Source organism: Canis lupus, chromosome 11 (genome assembly GCF_048164855.1).
Source record: "Canis lupus baileyi chromosome 11, mCanLup2.hap1, whole genome shotgun sequence".
Lineage (NCBI taxonomy): Eukaryota > Metazoa > Chordata > Mammalia > Carnivora > Canidae > Canis > Canis lupus.
This window is the reverse complement of record NC_132848.1, coordinates 65,201,866-65,221,732: the sequence shown is the minus strand read 5'-3', so window position 1 is coordinate 65,221,732 and position 19,867 is coordinate 65,201,866. Positions and strand designations below refer to the sequence as shown.

The following is a 19,867-nucleotide window of genomic DNA, read 5'->3' as shown; positions in this document are numbered from 1 at the left end:
GAGGAGATATATGGAATGCAGTGAAAAAGTTTAATTTTAGATGTAATTGGAATTCTAGATATGAAAGAAAGAGAAAACGGGAAGAAGTAATATCTGAATAAATAATGACCAAGAATTTTCTAAAAATCCAATATATATTTCAGCCACAAGATGTGCTGTGAACCTCAAGAGATTATGAATTTTAAAAGATTACAAATTCACATCTAGACACATCAAACACTGAAAAGCAGAATCTTCAAAGTAGAGAAAAAGATACAATACCTTCAAAGGAGCAAGAATTAGATTGACAACTGACTTTTCATCAGAAATAATGGAATGGTATAAGAGCAATGGAACATCATCTTTAAAGATTTTACCAACCAAGAATTCTATACCCAGTGAAATATTCTTCAAAAATGAAAGCAAAATGAAGACATTTCAAATCAACAAAATCTGAGAAGATTTATTACTAGTGAACTGATACTGAAAGCAAAAGGGAATACAAACCCAGAGAGAAGCATGGAAGTGCAAGAATAAAAGAATGAAGAGCAATAGAATAAAAACCTGGGTAAATCTAAATGAACATTAACTACATAAAACAATAATAATAACATGCTATGGGATTTCAACTGTATGCAGAATTAAAATATGTGACAATATTAACACAAAAGGCAAGGCAGGGGCAAGTATAGTGCTCTAAAGTCCTTGTATTGTCTGGGGAAGCAGTATTTATGTGTATTAGATTCAAGGATGATTTTTTCTCCAGGATAACTACAAAAGGAATAATAAAGAATGTAGACCTAACAAGGTAATAGGAGGAGGCATCATTTTAAATAAATCCAGAGAAAGCAAGAAAAGAGAGGGAAGGGAACACAGAAAAGTGGAAAAAATAGAAAATAAATAAGATGATTGATTTAAATCCAGATATTTTAGCAACTTTAAAATGTAAATGGACTAAAGTGTTCTATTTAAAGACAAAGATTATCAGACTGGATTGGAAAAAAACCTATATACTGCTCACAAGAGATCTATCTTAACACAAAGAGGTTGGAAGTAAAACGATGGGAAAAAATACAATCAAACATTTACCAAGAAATGTAAAAGAGCACACTGTAAAACAAAAGCATTTCTAGAGTTAAAGAAGAACATTTTATACTGATAAAAGGTCAATTCACCAGGAAGGGATAACAATTCTAAATTTCCAAGTTCCTAAAACATTGTTTCAAAATATCATAAAGAACAGGGACAGAACTAAAAGGAGAAATTCACAATCAGAATGGAAGATTTTTAACATACCTTTTTCAGTGACTGACAGAATAAATAGACAAAACATCAAGTTTTGGAAGATTTGAGTAACATATTTAATAACCATGACCTAACTGAACTCACATAGAATGTTTCTATTAGTCAGGGTTTCCCCTAGAGAAAAAGAACCAAAAAGAGACATGAAGATATATATGGAGATTCATTATAGGAATTGGCTCACTCAGAATTATGGAGGCAGAGAAGTCCCACAATCTGCCATTTGTAAGATGGGGAACCAGGAAAGCCAGTGGTATAAATCAGTCTGATTATTATAATTCAGGGGAGCCAATGTAAATTTGAGTCCAAGATCAAAGGCCTGAGAACCAAAGGGCACCTGATATAAATCCCAGAGCCCAAAGGCCTGACTTCAAGGACAAGAAAAGATAGATGTCCCAGCTCAAGAACAGAGAGAAACCTTTCTGTCCTTTCTGGTTCATTCAGGTCCTAACAGATTGATGAAGGTAGATCTCTTCACTTAGTTACTGAATCAAGTACTAATCTCTTCCAGAAACACACCTCACAGACATGCCTAAAAGTAATGTTTTACCAGCCATCTGGGCACCCCTTAGGACAGTGAAACTGACACATAAAATTAATAAAACATCACGACACTGCATCCAACAATTGAAGGAAACACATTCTTTTCAAGTGTACTCGGACATCTCTCAAAATTGACCATATGCTGGGCCATAAAGCAAGTCTCAACAAATATCAAAGGATTGGCATAAGTAAACTGAGTATGTTTTCCTTTTTTTAAAAAAAAATTTTTGATGTATTTATTTGATAGGGCAGTGGGAGCTGCAAGCGGAAGGAGAGAGAGAAGCAGGTTCCCTGCCGAGCCACCATATGGGGCTCAATCCCAGGATCCTGGGATCATGACCTGAGCCAAAGGCAAACGCTTAACCAACTGAGCCACCCAGGCACCCCCTGAATATGTTTTCTCACCATAATGGAATTGAGCTAGAAATCAATTGCAAAAAGATAACTAGAGGTTGCCTAATAGATGGAGATAAAAACAATATACTTCTAAATAACCCACAGGTCAAAGAAGAGATCTCAATGGAAATTGGAAAATATTTTCAACAAAATTATAACAAAAATACTATATATCAAAATTTGTAGAGTGAAGTAGAAGGAAAACTTAAAAGATAACTTATAATTTCTAATGCATATATTAAAAAGGGAGAAAGTCTGGGGGCGCCTGGGTGGTTCAGTTGGTTAAGTGTTGGACTCTTGATTTCAGGTCAGGTCATGATTTCAGGAAAATGAGATGAAGCCCCGCATAGGGATCCATGGGCAGTGTGGAGTCTGCTTAAGATTCTCTTCCTCTCCTTCTGCCCCCTCCCCAACTTGTACATGCTCTGTTTCTCTCTCTCTCTCTCTCTCTCTCGTAAACAAATCTAAAAAAAAAAAAAAAAAGAAAGTCTGAAAACCAATGACTTATATATCCATCTAAAAAAATCATATCCAAAGAAATAATGGAAAATTAAACCCACAGAAAATACAAATAAGGAAATAATGAACAGAAAACACATGCAATAGAGAAAACCAACATGCCAAAATATCCGTTCTTTGTAAAGACAAATGCAATTCTAAACCTCTGCCAAAACTAGTGAAGAAAAAAAAAACAAAGAAGGTACCAAAAAACCAGTGTCAGGAAGAACAGGAAAGACATGGATATAGATCCTACTAGCATTAAGAATACACACATCACACCTATCAGAATAGCCACTATCAAAAAGACAAGAGATATCAAATGTTGGCAAGGATATGAAGAAAAGGGAACCTTTGTGCACCATTGGTGGGAATATAAATTGAAAAACTATATGGAGGTTCCTCAAAATATTAAAAATAGAACTATCATACGATCCAGCAATTCCACTTCTAGGTATTTATTTGAAGAACACAAGAACACTAAGTTGACAAGATAGATGCACCCTCATGTTCACTGCAGCATTATTTATAATAGCCAAGACATGAAAGCAATCAACATGTCCACTGACAAATGAATGGATAAAGAAAATGTGATAGATAAATAGGTAATAGAATATTATTTCACCATAAAAAAGAATGAAATCTTGCCATTTATAACAATAAAGTGGACTTTGAGGACCTTGTGTTAAGTTAAATAAGTCAGACAGAAAAAGAGAAAAACTTTACTATCTCACTCGTTTATGGAATCTAAACAAACAAACAGATAAACAAACCCAAACTCTTGGATATAAAGAATAGATTGGTGGTTGCCTGAGGTAGGGCCGGGGGTGGGCAATATGGGCAAAGGGGTCAATAGGTACAAAATACCAGTTATGAAATGAATAAATCACAAAGATGTACAGCATGGTGACTATAGTTAATAATACTGTATTGCTTATTTGAAAATAGCTGGGAGAGTAGATCTTGAAAGTTTTCATGACAAAGGAAAAATTTTTAACTATGCATGGTGAATGTTAACTTGTTAGCTGGACTTATTGTGGTGACTGATTTGTAATATATGTAAGTATTGAATCATTACATTGTACACTTGAAGCTAATACAATGTTATATCAATTATACCTCAATTTAGAAAAGGAATATAGGGGCACCTGGGTGGGTCAGCCAAGTTAAGCACCTACCTATTGATTTTGGTTCAGGTCATGATCTCAAGGTCCCCCGGTAGGAAGTCTGCTTGTCTCCCTCTTTCTTTGCCCCTCCTTCTGCTTGTGCACTCTCTTTCTAGAATAAATAAATCTTTAGGGATGCCTGGGTGGCTCAGCGGTTGGGAGGCTGCCTTTGGCTCAGGTCGTGATCCCGGGATCAGGGATCGAGTCCCACATGGGGCTCCTGTGGAGAGCCTGCTTCTCCCTCTGCCTATGTATCTGCCTCTCTCTCTCTCTCTCTCTTTCTCTGTGTGTCTCTCATTAATAAATAAATAAATCTTTAAATAATAATAAAAAATAAATAAATATTTTTTAATTTAAAAATATAATAAGAGGAAATTATTAAAAAACTGCATGCCAATGAAATGAACAAATTCCTAGAAATATACAATTTGCCAGAGTAGAAAAAGAGGAAATAAAATCTGAGTAGTTCTATACCTATAAACAAAAATTGAATTCAGAATTTTAAACTTTCCCACATATGAAACTCCAGGCATAGAAGGTTTCTCTGGTGAATTCTTCCAAGCACAATAGGACAAACATGGATCTTACACGAAATCTTCCAGAGAACAGAAAAAGAATATTTCTAACTCGTTTATGAGGTCAGTATAACTGTGATGCCAAAAGTTGGCAAGAACATCACAAGACAGGAAAAGTCCTCTCTCTTATGAACATAGATGTGAAAGACCCAGATAGAGTATTAGCAATTAAGGCCAGCAGCACTCTTTCTAATAGCCCCAAATTGGAAAAAAAGTCAAATGTCCATCACCATCTGTATAAATAAAATTCATGGTATATTAAAATAGCAAAATATTATGCAGCAATGAAAATGAATAGTTTTTATTTACTTCTGTACACAGCATGGATGCACCTCTGCAAATGTAATGTTAAGTGAAAGAAGCAAACACAAAAGGTACCTGATGCAGAACTTCATTTACACAAAAATAAAATCAGGCAAAATTAACATACAGATACAGAAATCCAGATAATAGAGATGTTAGGAGGAAGATGGAGATAATGACCGAGAGGTGACTTAAGTGGGTGTTTCTGGGGTGTTCGCAGTGTTCTGTTTCCTGATCTGGTGCTGGTTTGACAGGTATGTTCACTTTGTCAAGCTCTACACCTACAACTTGTATGCCTTTTTGTGTATATGTTACATTTCAACTAAAAGAAAAAAATAAAACCATTCTAGCTTCTTAATGGAATTGATATCAATCTCACCGTTTGTGTTACTCAGAATTGATCATCCTGCTCATAAAAATTAGAACTCTATTTTATTTTGTAACTACTTCTTTAAGGACTCTCAAGTCATTGGGGTATAAATATGAAATGGCTTTTATTTTTCCAATAATCCCCCCATCTAATTGTGCTGCGACCCTGCCATTTTCTTGCTGGGTGTCAACTCTCTTAATATCACACTTTGGCTTGATTCCATTATTCAGCCTCTTCAAGTTATTAGGATCATCTCATTCTGGCAAGTAAGGTTCAGTTTCATTCATTTTCAATTAGGCTTCAAACTGAATTAAAAATTATTTTTCCTCCCTTCCCTCCAGAGAAAGGCAGACAAGTTGGCTGTTAGTGGCTCAAAGTATGCATGTGGGGGGTGGGGGGGAGTGACTTTGAGAGCAGGAACGCTCAAATCTTCACACCCTTCCCTCTCCTTCTTTCTGACGCTTCCTTTGTGATGTGAGGGCAAGAGTAGGAACAGGTGAGTAGATCTCTTATGCGGCCCCTATATGGGAAGACTGCAGTTCCCTCTCTATAGGATGCTGCTGTTTCCCTAGTTAACCTTGTCAGACTTCTGACACTCTATCCTGGAGAGTATCCAAGTTCTGAACTCCTCCCTGGCAAGGGTCTCTGGGGTGCCTCCCTGCTGTCCAGTTCCTTGGGGCATATCTTAAACCTACTTGTCCTCTTCCACAAGGGGCCCAGCTAGCAGCCTTAGAGAAGCCAATGTGGACTACTGCCACGCCCCTTCCCTCCCAGAGGCCATCTCCCTGCTGGCCCCTCTCCTTGTCCTGGAACATTAAGCCCCGTGGTCAAGGAGAGATAAGAAGTGAGACAATCATCAGTCTACAACCAAGTAAAGTGGAAAAGTTGAGGGTTTCTAAACTTTATAATAAGCAATTCTCTTGAGGGCTTTCTCTAGACTTTGAGAGGAAGAAGTAACTCCCATCTCTTCTCTTACAGTGACAATGGGGTGAAGGGAGGGAATATGGTATCCTTATGAACATTCTACTCCACAAAAGCCTTCTCCGCTCACTCTTATACTTCAGGGAGGAGGGATGCAGTGGTCTGGGGAATGTTGAATGGTAGGGCTGTTTCACTCTACTAACATTTTTTTAGTAGGCTGGCCTAACCACAGGAGATCCCCGAGTTCAGAAAATGTGAACTTACCACCTTCTGTGCACAGCTTTGGTACTTAGCCAGGGCCCAGCCAACATCTCTATTGACATCCTATTGCACTTGTCTCCCATTACTTGGAACTTCTGGTTAATCGTCATAGCATGTGTTGAAAAAAAAAAAAAAAAGAAGAAGAAGAAGATGAAGAAGAATTCTGTATTAACTAAAAATACAGTAGGAAAGGGAATGGGATACAAGAATAATTGGAATGATTTTCTATTTTGCAAAGCAAATTTACATCCAAGAAAATTTAGAGGGCTAGGTTATTCATCTACATAAATACAATAAATAATTCAAATTTATTTGAATTCTTTACCTATGTGTATATTTTTTGTTTTAATACTCAATTGCCCATTTACAGGATTTCTACTCATACAACCTTGATGTGATTAAAGGTAAAAAGTGAACCTGACTAAGCAATGTGTAGTATGCTCTTACAGACAAAAGTACCCTATGTTAAAAGCACAGAATCACAATTTATAACAAGCAAGAGGTTACAACTGTATCGATATTGAGTGCAGAGGGCAATATTTTATTATAGTCAACAAAAGGTAAAGATTAATTTTCTTCTAGAAAGAAAAACGATGTGTATTTTACATCATGTAATATAATATTAATGTAATATAAAAATATCATTAAGCTCAGCAATACTATCATTACTAAAAATGGAACTTATTACTTATTCAATAAAATGGCCACTTGCTTCTAATCAATATCACAATTCACTTGACAGATCTGAGGTTTCCTGAGGCAGGTTTTGCTTTGCTGATCTTCTTAGGTTTGTCCTTCCCATCTCCCACATAGTTTGATACATGGAACAGTTGTTTGCTGTAGCAGACGAGCGGCGCGCTTGTCTAACACAAAGAAATGTCACAGAACCAAAAAACTATAATATACACAGCATTCTAATATTCAATGGGGATGCCTTTGGAGATAAAATATTAAAGTCAGCTTTCAAATATCACTTAATATGGTAAGAAAAATTCCTTTCATGAAATTTGACTTTCTGTGTAACTCATAGCCTGATTCTTTCTTATAAACTTGAAAAATATTATGAGTAGAATATATTATACTTGGGATTCAAAAAGCTTCTGATTATTCATTAACAACTTCAAGATTATAAGATTATATTTCAGGTTATTTAGATTTTTTAATGCAGATGCTGATGTAGAATCATATCTGAAAATATTATATCCAAGCATATGTTTTTTAGATTTATATAAATTCTTAGAAATGTCTCACAGATCATTTTAAGGCAATAAATTGAATAACATGTTCTCTGTTACATATTGTTTCTAAAGTTTTTATTAGCATCAAAAGGTAAGAATTTATAACTTTATTATGCCAAAGAGTGATTTAAATAACTCCCCAAATTAGTTTCTTGTCACATGAGATAATACACTATTACCAGACAACTTTGCCTCCTGTCAAAGAGAAAGAAACTACTCCACTAGGCTCAATATTTTTGTGAAAATAAATATTTATGAAAGTAAACCATGAATGTATTAAACCCCAGCAAAAAGCATTAAGCAATTATTGGAGAAGCTATTATTCTGACCATCAACATTCATATAAAAAAGTAAACAGTTTGACTTAATAGGGTCAGTTATGAATCTTACTGGGAATGATTCCCATGATTTTAAGAAGGAAGACTCCATACTTCTCTTTAGATTCTGAGTAATAGGTCTAGGATATAGGAAACTAAAATTATATTAGTCTCTTGATTACGTGAAAATGGATTCCCTTCTTTGTTCTTATTTCACTAATGTGATTGCCTACAAATATTGTGAGCACCAACAAAATAATATTTGGAAAGTTTTTTCAGCCCTTTGGACCATCAATAATGACAGGATTCTTTTTAAACCACAACTTCTGCCTCTAATATACTCTTTTCTAATATATTTTTACACCATTATTGCCTCTTCCTTTCAATTTATTTTAATAAGATTTCTTTTAAACTATGAAATGCATGCTTATTGCAGGATATTTAAATAATAAATATAATTTAAAGGAAAAATACCCATTATGCTATCCATTTTTTCCTCCAGGATTTTGATGAAATAACTGCCATCTGAACAAGTGTTCCATATCCTTTTTTCAATGCTAGGGAAAATGTTTAGGAGAATTCACTCAGGCTTTTGATAAATTTGGTTAACATGCATGTACTGTTTTATGGGTATTCATATCAAAGCAATGGAGATATTGTCTTGCAGGTACAATCGAATTCAGAAAATCAAATGCTGGCATGATTTCACTCCATTGTAGGGGTTTCCTCTTCACAAACAACATTTTAATAGATCTGTCAGTGATAGCTATCACTAACAGAAAGCCTTTTCTATTGATACAATCTTCACATCAATCATAATAAAAAGTCTGAAATCAATTCCACAACTCTCAGGTGGTAAAGTGAGAATTTTAGGTGATTTGAACCCTGCTCTCTCTGCTTCCATGGGTATTTTTTTCCACTATAGCCCAAAACCTCACCATTAATATCCTATTCTGTTTAACTAGATCTGTGGTTGGACACTTCAAATGCTCCTTCAACAGCTTTTTTTGTTTGTTTTAACTAATATTGATAACATTGGAAGTAATATCTTTGTATATAAAGCTTTATTTATAGTGTTTATGATTATAACCCCAAAACAGAGCCTTAAAATTTGGATTATTGTGTGAAAAGCAGAAATATTTTTAAGACAGTTTGTCCATATTGCCAAAAGCTTCCCTCAATGAGATTGTTCAAATTATAATTCAATCAGCAGAGCATGAGGCTTCCTAGTTCACTATGCCCTTCATAAAAATCTTGGCTAATTTAATACATGAAAATTGATTCTTTGTTGCCAAGTTTAAATTTTCAGGGGACACTATAACGTACTGTGTCCTAATATATCAACTCTCTATTCTATAGAATGAACCGTATGTAGGAACTGGCTAAATCCTTGAACTAGAAATGAGAAGATATGGGTCTTTAGATCTTTTATTCCCTTTATTCATTCCATAGTTACCCAGCTCCCACTGTAGGTCAGGCACTATACTAGTGTTCAGGATATAAAGGTGAAAGATCATCCCTGATCTCAAATAGCTTGTGAACTAGCAAGAAAAACAGACACGGATAGACAATTCTAGTACAGCATGACTAGTACTGTGACCAAAGTAACACAGAGGAAGATGCTTTGAGAAACAAAGAAGCCACTTAAGCCAGCTTCAGGGAGGTCCTGGAGCCTTTTTTGGAGATGCAAAGGCTTAGGTTCCATGCTAAAGAGAAGCAGAACTTAGCTCACTTTTCCCTGAAATCTCCAACTAGAATTACTTGCTTCCTCATCTCTTTTCCTTTACTAACATATACATACTTATTTGTTTCTACCTCTCTCACTGGTCTGAGCTTCTGGATGAGGAGGGACCATATCCCTAATTAGCCTAGTACAGCGCCCCCAAAAATAGTAGGACTGCATTAAACATGTTAATAATTTTGAAATTCTAGCCATGTAACTATTTCCTCCCATACCTTCCTAAATACACCTTGACATTTATGCAAATAAGTACGATCTTCCTTGTGATGGTAAAAGTAAAACTGCTCACCGCACACCAATAAAAATGGCTAAGAGAAAAGGATCAAAGATAACAAGTGATGGTGACAAATTTGAAGCCACAGGAATGCTCAGACATTGCTGGAGGCAATAGAAGTTGGTACAACCAAAAACTGTTGGCGGTATCTGGTACAGCTGAGTCATACCTCACAAGCCAGCAATTCTACACCTAGGAATAAGAGCAACACAAATGCATGCACATGTTCACCCAGAGGGATATTTTCACCAAAAGTGGCATCATTCATACATAACAGCTCCAAACTAGAAAATACACAGATGCTCTCCAACTGTAGAATGGATACACTTACTGTGGTGTGCCACAAACAGCAAGGAAAAAGAACCTACCGTCAACAATGTGAATTTCCTAAAAATTATTTGAAGGACAAAGAGGTAGATTTTTCTTTTAAAAAGCACTCAATAAAATAAATAAATAATAAATAAATAAATAGCACTCAATATAGAATTACTTTTGCAAAAAGCATATAAATAGGCAAGATTATTCTTTGGTATTAAAAGTCAGAAAAGGTCTGTTACAGTCAGTCACTAACTACAAGGGGACTAGGAAGGGCAAGCTTTCCAGAAGGCCTGCTAAGGCTGTATTTCTTGATCAGGTTACACATGTATATTCAGTTCGTGTCCTTTTCTGTAAATATATACTTGTTTGAGGTTTTTTTTTTTAAGATTTTAAAAATTTATCTGAGAGAGAAAGTGGGATTGGGGATGGGGAGCAGAGGAAGAGGGACAAGCTGACCCAGTGGTGAGCGCAGAGCCCTACATGGGATACACGCCAGGACCCTGCGATCATGACCTGAGCAGAAATCAACAGCCCCTGGCTTAACGACTGAGGCAGCCAGGTGTCCGACTTGAATGGTTTTTAAAAAATAAAAAAATATATATATATATATCTTAGGGATCCCTGGGTGGCTCAGCAGTTTAGGCCGGCCTTGGGCCCAGGGCGTGACCCCAGGATGCTGCAGGCTCCCTGCATGAAGCCTGCTTCTCCTTTGCCTGTGTCTCTGCCTCTCCTTCCATGTATCTCTCACGAATAAATAAATAAAATCTTTTTTAAAATAAATAAATAAATAATAATACATCTTAGGAATCCCTGGGTAGGGATCCCTGGGTGGCGCAGCGGTTTGGCGCCTGCCTTTGGCCCAGGGCGCGATCCTGGAGACCCGGGATCGAATCCCACGTCGGGCTCCCGGTGCATGGGGCCTGCTTCTCCCTCTGCCTGTGTCTCTGCCTCTCTCTCTCTGACTATCATAAATAAATAAAAATTAAAAAAAAAAAAAAAAAGGAATCCCTGGGTGGCTCAGCGGTTTAGCACCTGCCTCCAGCTCAGGGTGTGATCCTGGGATCCAGGATCCCTGCAGGGGGTCTGCTTCTCCCTCTGCCTGTGTCTCTGCCTCTCTCTCTGTGTTTCTCATGAATAAATCAATAAAATCTTTAAAAAAATAATAATAATACATCTTATTTGAGACAAAGCTGGAAGACACAGAAATTTCTTTTAAATTTTAATCACCCACAACCCACCACCCAGAAATAAAAACTAACATTTTGGACTATTTCCTTGTCTTTTTTTTTTTTTTTTTTTTAAGCCAGGGTGCTTGTACCACCTCCTCCACCTCTGCTCCTCATGTATCCACACACATACATTTTGCAAAACTAGGTTGACTTCTAAGTTTTTCCTTTCTTTGAGGTAAATTTTTACTTAAAACCAATCCATTCCTGAAGTAAGTCAATCGGAGAAGGACAAACATTGTATGTTCTCATTCATTTGGGGAATATAAATAATAGTGAAAGGGAACATAAGGTAAGGGAGAAGAAATGTGTGGGAAATATCAGAAAGGGAGACAGAACATGAAAGACCCCTAACTCTGGGAAACGAACTAGGGGTGGAGGAAGGGGAGGAGGGCAGGGGGTGGGGGCGAATGGGTGATGGGCACTGAGGGGGGCACTTGACGGGATGAGCACTGGGTGTTATTCTTTATGTTGGCAAATTGAACACCAATAAAAAATAAATTTATTATAAAAAATAAAAAATAAAAAAATAAAACTAATCCATTCCATCAAGTACTCCTCAGTGTATCCACACACATATATTTTGCAAAATTAGGTTCACTTCTAGTTTTTCCTTTTTTTTTTTTTAATAAATTTTCCCTTTATTTTTGGTAAATTTTTCCTTACAGCTAACCCATTTAATCAAATACTCATTGCAAGCATTTTTTTTAAAAAAGAGGCAGCAATATATTCCATCCAACGTGTGTGTATATATATAAATGTATCCTATAAATAATTTAAAATATCTTATTTATATGCCTACACAGTATATGTTACTAATATAATAACAATTTAAAAATTAGGAAAAAAAAAAAAAAAACCCTCCTAGGAAAGGAACTACCAGGTCGTGAGCATTCTTTAAGCTCTCCGTTCCTTCTCAATTTCCTTCCAGAAAGCGTGCATTCCACTGACAAAGCTGTGAGGGCTCCTGGCATCACGATCCGACCTCAGGTCACTTATTATTATTATTTCTATTTGTCTCAAGGGCGGTGAGGCCCTAAAACGGGACGGAGGACCCCGCGGCTGGGCACCCGGCGGTGCGCGGGGCAGACGCGACGGTCCCCGCGCCCCCGCGCCCCCGCGCCCCGGTCACGGCCCCGGGCTTCGGTGCGGCCGCGCGTGCGCGGGGGCCCCAGCGTCTCGCGCGGCCCGGTTGCCGTGGGAACCGCAGGAGGAGGCTGCGTCCGCAGACCTCGCTGCGAGCTGTACGGAGGCCCGGGCATGGAGCTGCCGGATCCGGTCCGCCAGCGGCTGGGAAACTTCAGCCGGACCGTGTTCAGCGACTCCAACCGGACCGGGCCAGAGTACAGCGACGGTCCGGGTGAGTGGCCGAGGCCCCTCGCAGCGGGGAAGGCCTGCGGACGACCTGGCGCGGGGTATGGAGTGGCCAGATTTTGCCCGGACCTAAAATGGCGGTCTCGCCTTCAGCTGGTTCGCCGCAGTGCGGGAAGCGCCCTCGGAGGAGGGGCTGAGCCTGGGGCTGCGGCAGCGGCTGGGGCGCCTCCAGCCTCGTATTTCCACCCCCACGCCCCTCACGACGGGTCCTGCGCCGACGGTGCTGCGGCCTGGCTGGCGAACTGGAAGCCGAGCAGCTGAGGTGGCGCCAGCCTGCCTCAAAAACTAAAAATGCATGAAAACCGCCCTCGCAGCACATGTCCGGTTTCGCACCCTGCGCGGCTTTTCCCCGCGACTTCCGCCCTGGCTCTGCGGGGCCGCGCTGGAGCGGAAGCAGCCCGCGCCGGCGCCCCGGCCCACTCACTGCCCGCCCGGGTCGGAATGTCTTCCCCCTTTCCCTTTTGTTAGCGGGACAAGTGCGTTCCACCGCGAGCCCGTCTTCGGATGGGAGAGGCGGAAATACTTTTTTTTTTTTTTTTTTTTTTTGAGTCATTTTGAAGCCGCTATCCACTCCGGCAAGGCAGCTGCCCAAATAGCCCCGCTTTGCACCAAGCTCGCCCGGTCCCCGCAGCGTCTGAATCCCATAAGCAGACACCCCGAGGCCGCCGCCTTCAACTTGATGGCAGGTGGTCACTCGGGCTCCTCCGACACCGTTTCCCCTTCTTACATCATGATGTCATGATCATTCTGTCAACCAAAAAAAAAATTTTTTTTTTGATCACTTAGGGAATAGAAATCTTTTCCTCTTGCTTGGTTTAGGGATTTTTTTTTTTTTTTTTTAAGAGGGAAGAGAAAAGTAAATCCCCATAGTTGCATTGTTGGCACCCTGAATTTAGGCCTCTTCAAGACTCAGGATGTACAGAGAAAGACATAACGTGGAGGATGAGTTTTAAATGTGATTCTAAAGCAAAGACTAAACAGGCACTGAAATCTGATGATGCAAGGTGTCAGGCAGGGGCAGGGGACGTTTTCTGTAAAGGGCCAGACAAGCAGGTACCTTAGACTTTGCAGCCCATAGGCCTCTGTAGCATCCATAGACAAGGGTAACATGCATGCATGTGGCAGTGTTCCAATAAAACTTTATTTATGGACACTGAAATTTGAATTGCATAGGATTTTCAGTGTCACCCAATATTATTCTTTGGATTTTTTTTTTACCCACCCCCCCACCCCAACCATTTAAAAATGTGAAAAAACCATTTTTAGCTCACTTGCTATACAAAAACAGGCAGCTGGCTGGTAGTTTGCCTACCCCTGATTTATATAATGTTTTAATTTAAATTCCGTTTACAGAACTCAACTTGTACTTTTGCAAAATTTAGTAAATTCATGTCTTGTGGCTTTCAAGTTTCATTTACATATTAACTTGATTTTCAACTGCATGATTATAAGTTTGAAATGCCGAAAGATAGACCTAGCATAACTCTTAAGATGCTCACGTACGCGATTTCTGACACAAAAACTACTTTGCAAAATTTGACTGGCTTCTCCAAATGTATTAAAATTGTCAGCTTAATTAATCATTTCCCCCCACACACACACACACACATTTTCTTCCTGCGAATCCAAAGTAGGTTTGACTTTTGGCACTGTAATTACAAGTATATACCATTACCATGTCCACTGACCAAGAGTTGTACTGTTGTTATGAAAAAAAAAAAAAAATCCTAGGCTGGCGAGTTGCCTTCAAGTTAAACAAATTTTAAGAATTCATTTGTCAGTGATAATCTAATAAGAATAAGCAGAATAAAAATTTTAAATAGGGATAAGCAAAAGTAGATAATAACAGAAAAAAGCTAAAGAGCTTGCTGTGAGAGACCACGATTATTTCTTATATTTTAAAATTATTAAATGACAGATATACTCAGCTATGGAGGAAAAAAATCTGTTTTTAAGAAATTTATTCTAGAGCCTTTATAAATTCTTACATTTAGGGCAGTTGATTTCAAAATCTACATCTGTTCTTAAATTGATAGAATTTAGTCAAATTTAGGATGTATTTGTAGGGTTCAATTTAAAAAAATCAAATTCTTAATTTGGGACCCTTCTTCCTTACATAGAAGCAAAAGCTATCTTGCAGTCGGCCTTAAATAAATGAATCTCCTATATCACAAATGGCTCCATTTTTTTTTTTTGGCTCCATTGATATTTATGATGGTACGTTTCCATTAATTCATTCTTTCTGCTTATGCGTATTTGGTATGTACCAGGTGTAAAGCAAGATTTTAGGTTCTCTGAGGGTCTCAAATTTGGGTAGAATATAGTCTGTGCTTACAGTGAGGCTGTGTATTAAGTAAAAGAGAAGGAAGGGGGACTAATGTTGTTGAGGGCCTAACTAAGCACTAGGCATGGTGGAAGGGTGAGATAATTAATGGTCTCTAATCCTCCTCACAAGCAACCTGTGAGGTACTTTTAATGTTACCATTTTACAGATGAAGAAACTGATTAGTTGAGAAATTAATCAGAAAGTGTAAATAATTTATCCCAAGTCTGGCATCCAGGGTTACAGAGGTGTTTGAGGAGTTAGGGGTTTACTTGGACTCCACAGTTCATGATCTCTGTACCACACTAGCCTGTTTCTAGAGTGAGGGGATGTGGTTCTTTGCTAACACTTTATTACACACAGGTTAGAGACAGAAGAGACGAGATTTCTGCTGGGATAGGAGAATGGGATCAGGAAAGGATTTATGGAAAAAGTGGCATTAAATGGGTATTAATGAATGGGTGGGATTAGGGTATGCTGAAGAGGGGTGTGTCTGTAATTTAGAGGGATTAGTTTTTGTATGAGGTTCATGTATTTTACATGTTCATTTTATAGCCTCTATTTACATAGAACTCTATAAAGGAGGTAACGATCTTTATCTGTTCAACAGGATTCATATTAATATTCCACATTTAATCTATACCGGTAATGTACAAAAAAGTCAACAGGCTGTAATGGCAAAATGATAAATAAAGTAATTGAAAACTATATAACACATCCCCAAGAACTAAATAGTATTAAATAGTATTATGATGAATATTTCTTTTCACCATCAGCAATTATAAATAGGCTTAAAATTTGGAGCTTTGTTGAACCAACCCCGTAGTTACTAACTTTAAGAAACGAAAGGACCTCTAGGGCATTGACCAGGATTAAGAGTTTGTTCTTTTTCTCTTTCTTTTGTAGATAATGAAATGGTATCTAGTTTGGCGTTGCAGATGTCACTTTATTTTAACACTTACTTTTTCCCACTTTGGTGGATAAGCAGCGTTATGATGCTTCAGATGAAGGTAAGTCTATGCTTTTAATACTTCTGCTGAGATCTTTCCTGCCCCTCCCTGGCATTGTTACATTGTCAATAAATTACAGTTCTTAATATTTGTTTTCTATCCCAGGTCAGTTTTACTATCTATGAGATTTTTACAGACATGCTAATTTTTGTGTTTTGCTTTGTTTTTTAGTATTCAATCTTGCCTGATTACTACAAATTTATTGTGGTCACTGTTATCATCCTAATAACCTTAATTGAAGGTATCAGGTTGTATCTGGGCTACATGGGGAACCTACAGGAAAAGGTAGGCTCTTCTTTCCTTTGCTCAGTGCTACATATAAAGGCAGTATGGTTTTCATAGCAAGGAAAAGGCAGAGAGATGTGGTAAAAGGAGCAAAGGCCTGCCTGCAGCTTTACTGTTTCTGTCACTGTAGTCGGTTTGCTGAATCTCTTGAGCCTTGGTTTCTTTGTATATAAAATGGGGAAAATATTTACTCCACCGTTTGTTGGGATTAAGTGAAATAATTTATATAAAGTACCTGAACATAGTAAATACTTAAGAATTGACAATTTCCCCTCTTCTCACCATTGTTGAAAATACTTGGTCAATTAAACATGTCTAGATTCAGGAATCCTGTGCCAGGCACATGCTTTCTGAATCGTCATGCTGCATAAGCATCCACAGCTACCAGAGTTTAGGGATGCTGCCTAAAGATTTCTCTGGTTTTCCAGGTCCCACCCACAGGCCTCACTGTATTTCTTGCTGTTTCCTAACCCAAGCATCCATTCCAGGCTGACATGTTGATTCCTAGTTGTGCTCATTCCACATCTTTGCTTACTTACCTTCTTAAGCCTCTTCTTCCTTCTACCCAACCCTAAAAGCTTACGTCCTTGGGTTCTTTCTTTTACCTACCCTAAGTAGTCTCTTGTCTTATTTCTTGTAGTATTTAGTTCATACCTCTAAGTGGTGCATTTCATTATTCACCAAGGTATATTGTTCTAGCATTGCCACATCAGTTAGTTTTCACCTTTAATCAAGACTGTAAATCCTTTGAGGACAGGGACCATGTTATACTCCTTTTGAATTACAGAGCTCATAATGTAGGTTTCAGAGTGCTGATCCGTATAAACAAAAGACTGTCCTCTACTGATGTGATTACTCTTACTGTGTGTCATTGCAGGTTCCTGAGTTGGCTGGCTTTTGGCTTTTGAGCCTCCTATTGCAGCTGCCTTTAATTCTCTTCTTGCTCTTTAATGAGGGCCTAACAAATCTGCCCTTGGAAAAAGCGATACACATCATCTTTACTTTGTTCCTTACTTTCCAAGTTGTTTCAGCCTTTCTTACCCTGAGGAAAATGGTAAATCAGTTGGCGACTCGTTTCCACCTCCAAGACTTTGACCGGCTCTCTGCATATAGAGGAGGCGTGAGAAGAATGAGATCTTGTATAGAAGAGATTTGACCCAGTGCTGTTGAGTGAAAAGCTGAAAGGTCAGCTTTTCCACAAGAGGAAAATATCAGAGTTCTAGCATGAGGAGAACAAAGCTAGTGTTTTGAACTATATATTCTTTAGCTTTGAAATTGCAAAGTTGGGGGTAATAAGACTGTATAGTACATGAAAGCAGTGAGTCAACCCTAAAGCCTAAATAGTGTCCATTTGGCACCAGATTTCTTAATATTCTTGTTGACTTTTCAGGTGTGTAGAAGTCTGTGTTAGTAGTCACAGTTTACGAGCTTTACGAGAATATTTCTAGGTAGCACCTAAAACTAGAAATGTGTATATTTCTGTTAAACTTGTTGGCTATTCATGCCTTGGCAGTACGTCTGAAGCACATGGCAATTCTTGTCAGTATTCTGATGTATTATATATTTGTAAATCTAGATACCGATTTTTCATGTCTGCTAGGGTTAAATTCTAACCCTACTCCTAGCTTTTATACTGAAGTTAAAAACCGGTGGATTATCATGGTATTTAGGAAATCATAAAATTGTAATTTTCATAAAACCATGTTCAGTATTTATAGTCATGATGTGCAAAATGTCTTTATAATAAATTATGAAATACTTATGTTAAAGTATTTGCAACAAATTATTCCTGTCTTGTATAATTCTTTTGGGCTGTGGGTTTATTATTTTTATTACAGAGTTGCAAGGGAAAGAGAAACATATATACAGGGTTAGAGAGCCTTTTATATAGTGGGCACTGGGCTAGGCACATTAACCCTTTTCACCTCATCTACTAGATCATTGTTCACTGAAAAACTCATAGCCAGTAAATTCACACCCGGCTTGATTTGAAAAGCAGGGTGCTTGTTAATAGTACACAGAGCTGAGATGAGCAAAGGGACAATAGTCATGATCTTAAATGAGCACGTTCGGGATCCCTGGGTGGCGCAGGGGTTTGGCGCCTGCCTTTGGCCCAGGGCGCGATCCTGGAGACCCGGGATCGAATCCCACGTCGGGCTCCCAGTGCATGGAGCCTGCTTCTCCCTCTGCCTGTGTCTCTGCCTCTCTCTCTTTCTCTCTCTGTGACTATCATAAATAAATAAATATTAAATGAGCACGTTCCCTCGCTAATAGGAGAAATCTATTTAAGGAAGTTCTGTTAAGAACAAAGCTGCATGGGTATATCTGAACATTATTTTTATTATTGGATTGTGTTAAGAGATATAATATTTTCTTCTTTCCTACAGGGAAATGTGCCTTTATAAGTAATGTATTTTACTGAGAGACAGTTGTAGCTACATTAAAAAGTATTCTCTCCAATTTTCCTTTTCTATAATTCAGGCTTATCTTAGTATCTCCCTGTTTTGCCTTATTCATTCTTATATTGCTTATTTTTTGAAAATATTTTCACTTCCCACCCTTAATTACACTTTACCAAACCAATTATGCTAGTTTTATTATTTCTGCTTCCTATTATATATAAAGATCAAATATTTCTCCCTGGTTGCAGAGGCTGTTTTAACTTCTCCCTTCTACCAAAATAGTTCCTATGTATACTCCAGTCATTTGAAATTCAAAATACAGTAACATTTGGATATTTTTCTAAAGCTTAATTTGTTTGCATTTGTTTCCTGGTGGGAATAGATAGGTGATTCTATTAGAAAATATAAAATAAGAACATTAAGCTTATATGACAGATAAATTAAGGGATGATCAAGAAAAACTATTATATTTAACAGTTATTTCCAGAGTTTTATCCTAATTATCAGAGCCTCGGATACATTTAAACTTTAATTTAGTTTTAAAGGATTAATAGCTAAATTATTAGGGCCATAACCAAAAAATGCTAAAGGCTATAAAAATTTTGGTAAAATGAATTTATTAAAATTTTCTATAAAACAATTTTTTTTACTGTAGTAAATACTTGCTTAAAATGCAAATATACTAAGGGTAGGAAAAAGAAAGTCCATTGAGAACATGATCAAGTCATTTATTTTTCCTCTAAACAATTTTGTGTCAGGCTGAACCAATATTTCCTGTTGGAGTATAGCCGGTTCCCTATGTAAGCATATGAAAAATGAGGTAAAGAAGATATTTACATGTCAGCACATTTAGAGTCCATGCAGTCCTTGTTTTTATTTGGATAAGTCTGTCTATTCTTATTATTATTATTATTATTCCTATTACATCTATCTCTCCAGGGGTCCACAACACTGTTCTGAAGATTCCTAGTTAGGATGCTGACCTTCACATATATTTTTTCTTTCACACATTTTTTTATTCCAGAGGCTTTTTCTCATCACAGAC

At 37.8% G+C, this 19,867-nt stretch overlaps 1 protein-coding gene and 1 long non-coding RNA gene across 4 annotated transcripts in view; one reads left to right on the top strand and one right to left on the bottom strand.

The window, feature by feature from the left end:
• Positions 1-12,553, bottom strand: part of LOC140600340 (uncharacterized) — a 114,987-nt gene extending 102,434 nt beyond the window's left edge. For all 3 annotated transcript variants that reach the window (XR_012003610.1, XR_012003609.1, XR_012003611.1), the window contains exons 1-2: positions 12,309-12,553; positions 6,318-6,409 (exon numbers count right to left, since the gene is read on the bottom strand). This is a non-coding gene — a long non-coding RNA (uncharacterized lncRNA). The remainder of the gene's footprint in view (positions 1-6,317; positions 6,410-12,308) is intronic.
• Positions 12,554-12,563: 10 nt separating this feature from the next.
• Positions 12,564-18,206, top strand: TMEM17 (transmembrane protein 17). The gene is made up of 4 exons (XM_072768560.1): positions 12,564-12,788; positions 16,032-16,135; positions 16,307-16,420; positions 17,298-18,206. Exons 1-4 carry the CDS (start codon positions 12,689-12,691, stop codon positions 17,574-17,576), a joined length of 597 nt encoding a protein of 198 aa, XP_072624661.1. The 5' UTR covers positions 12,564-12,688; the 3' UTR covers positions 17,577-18,206.
• Positions 18,207-19,867: the final 1,661 nt, after the last annotated feature.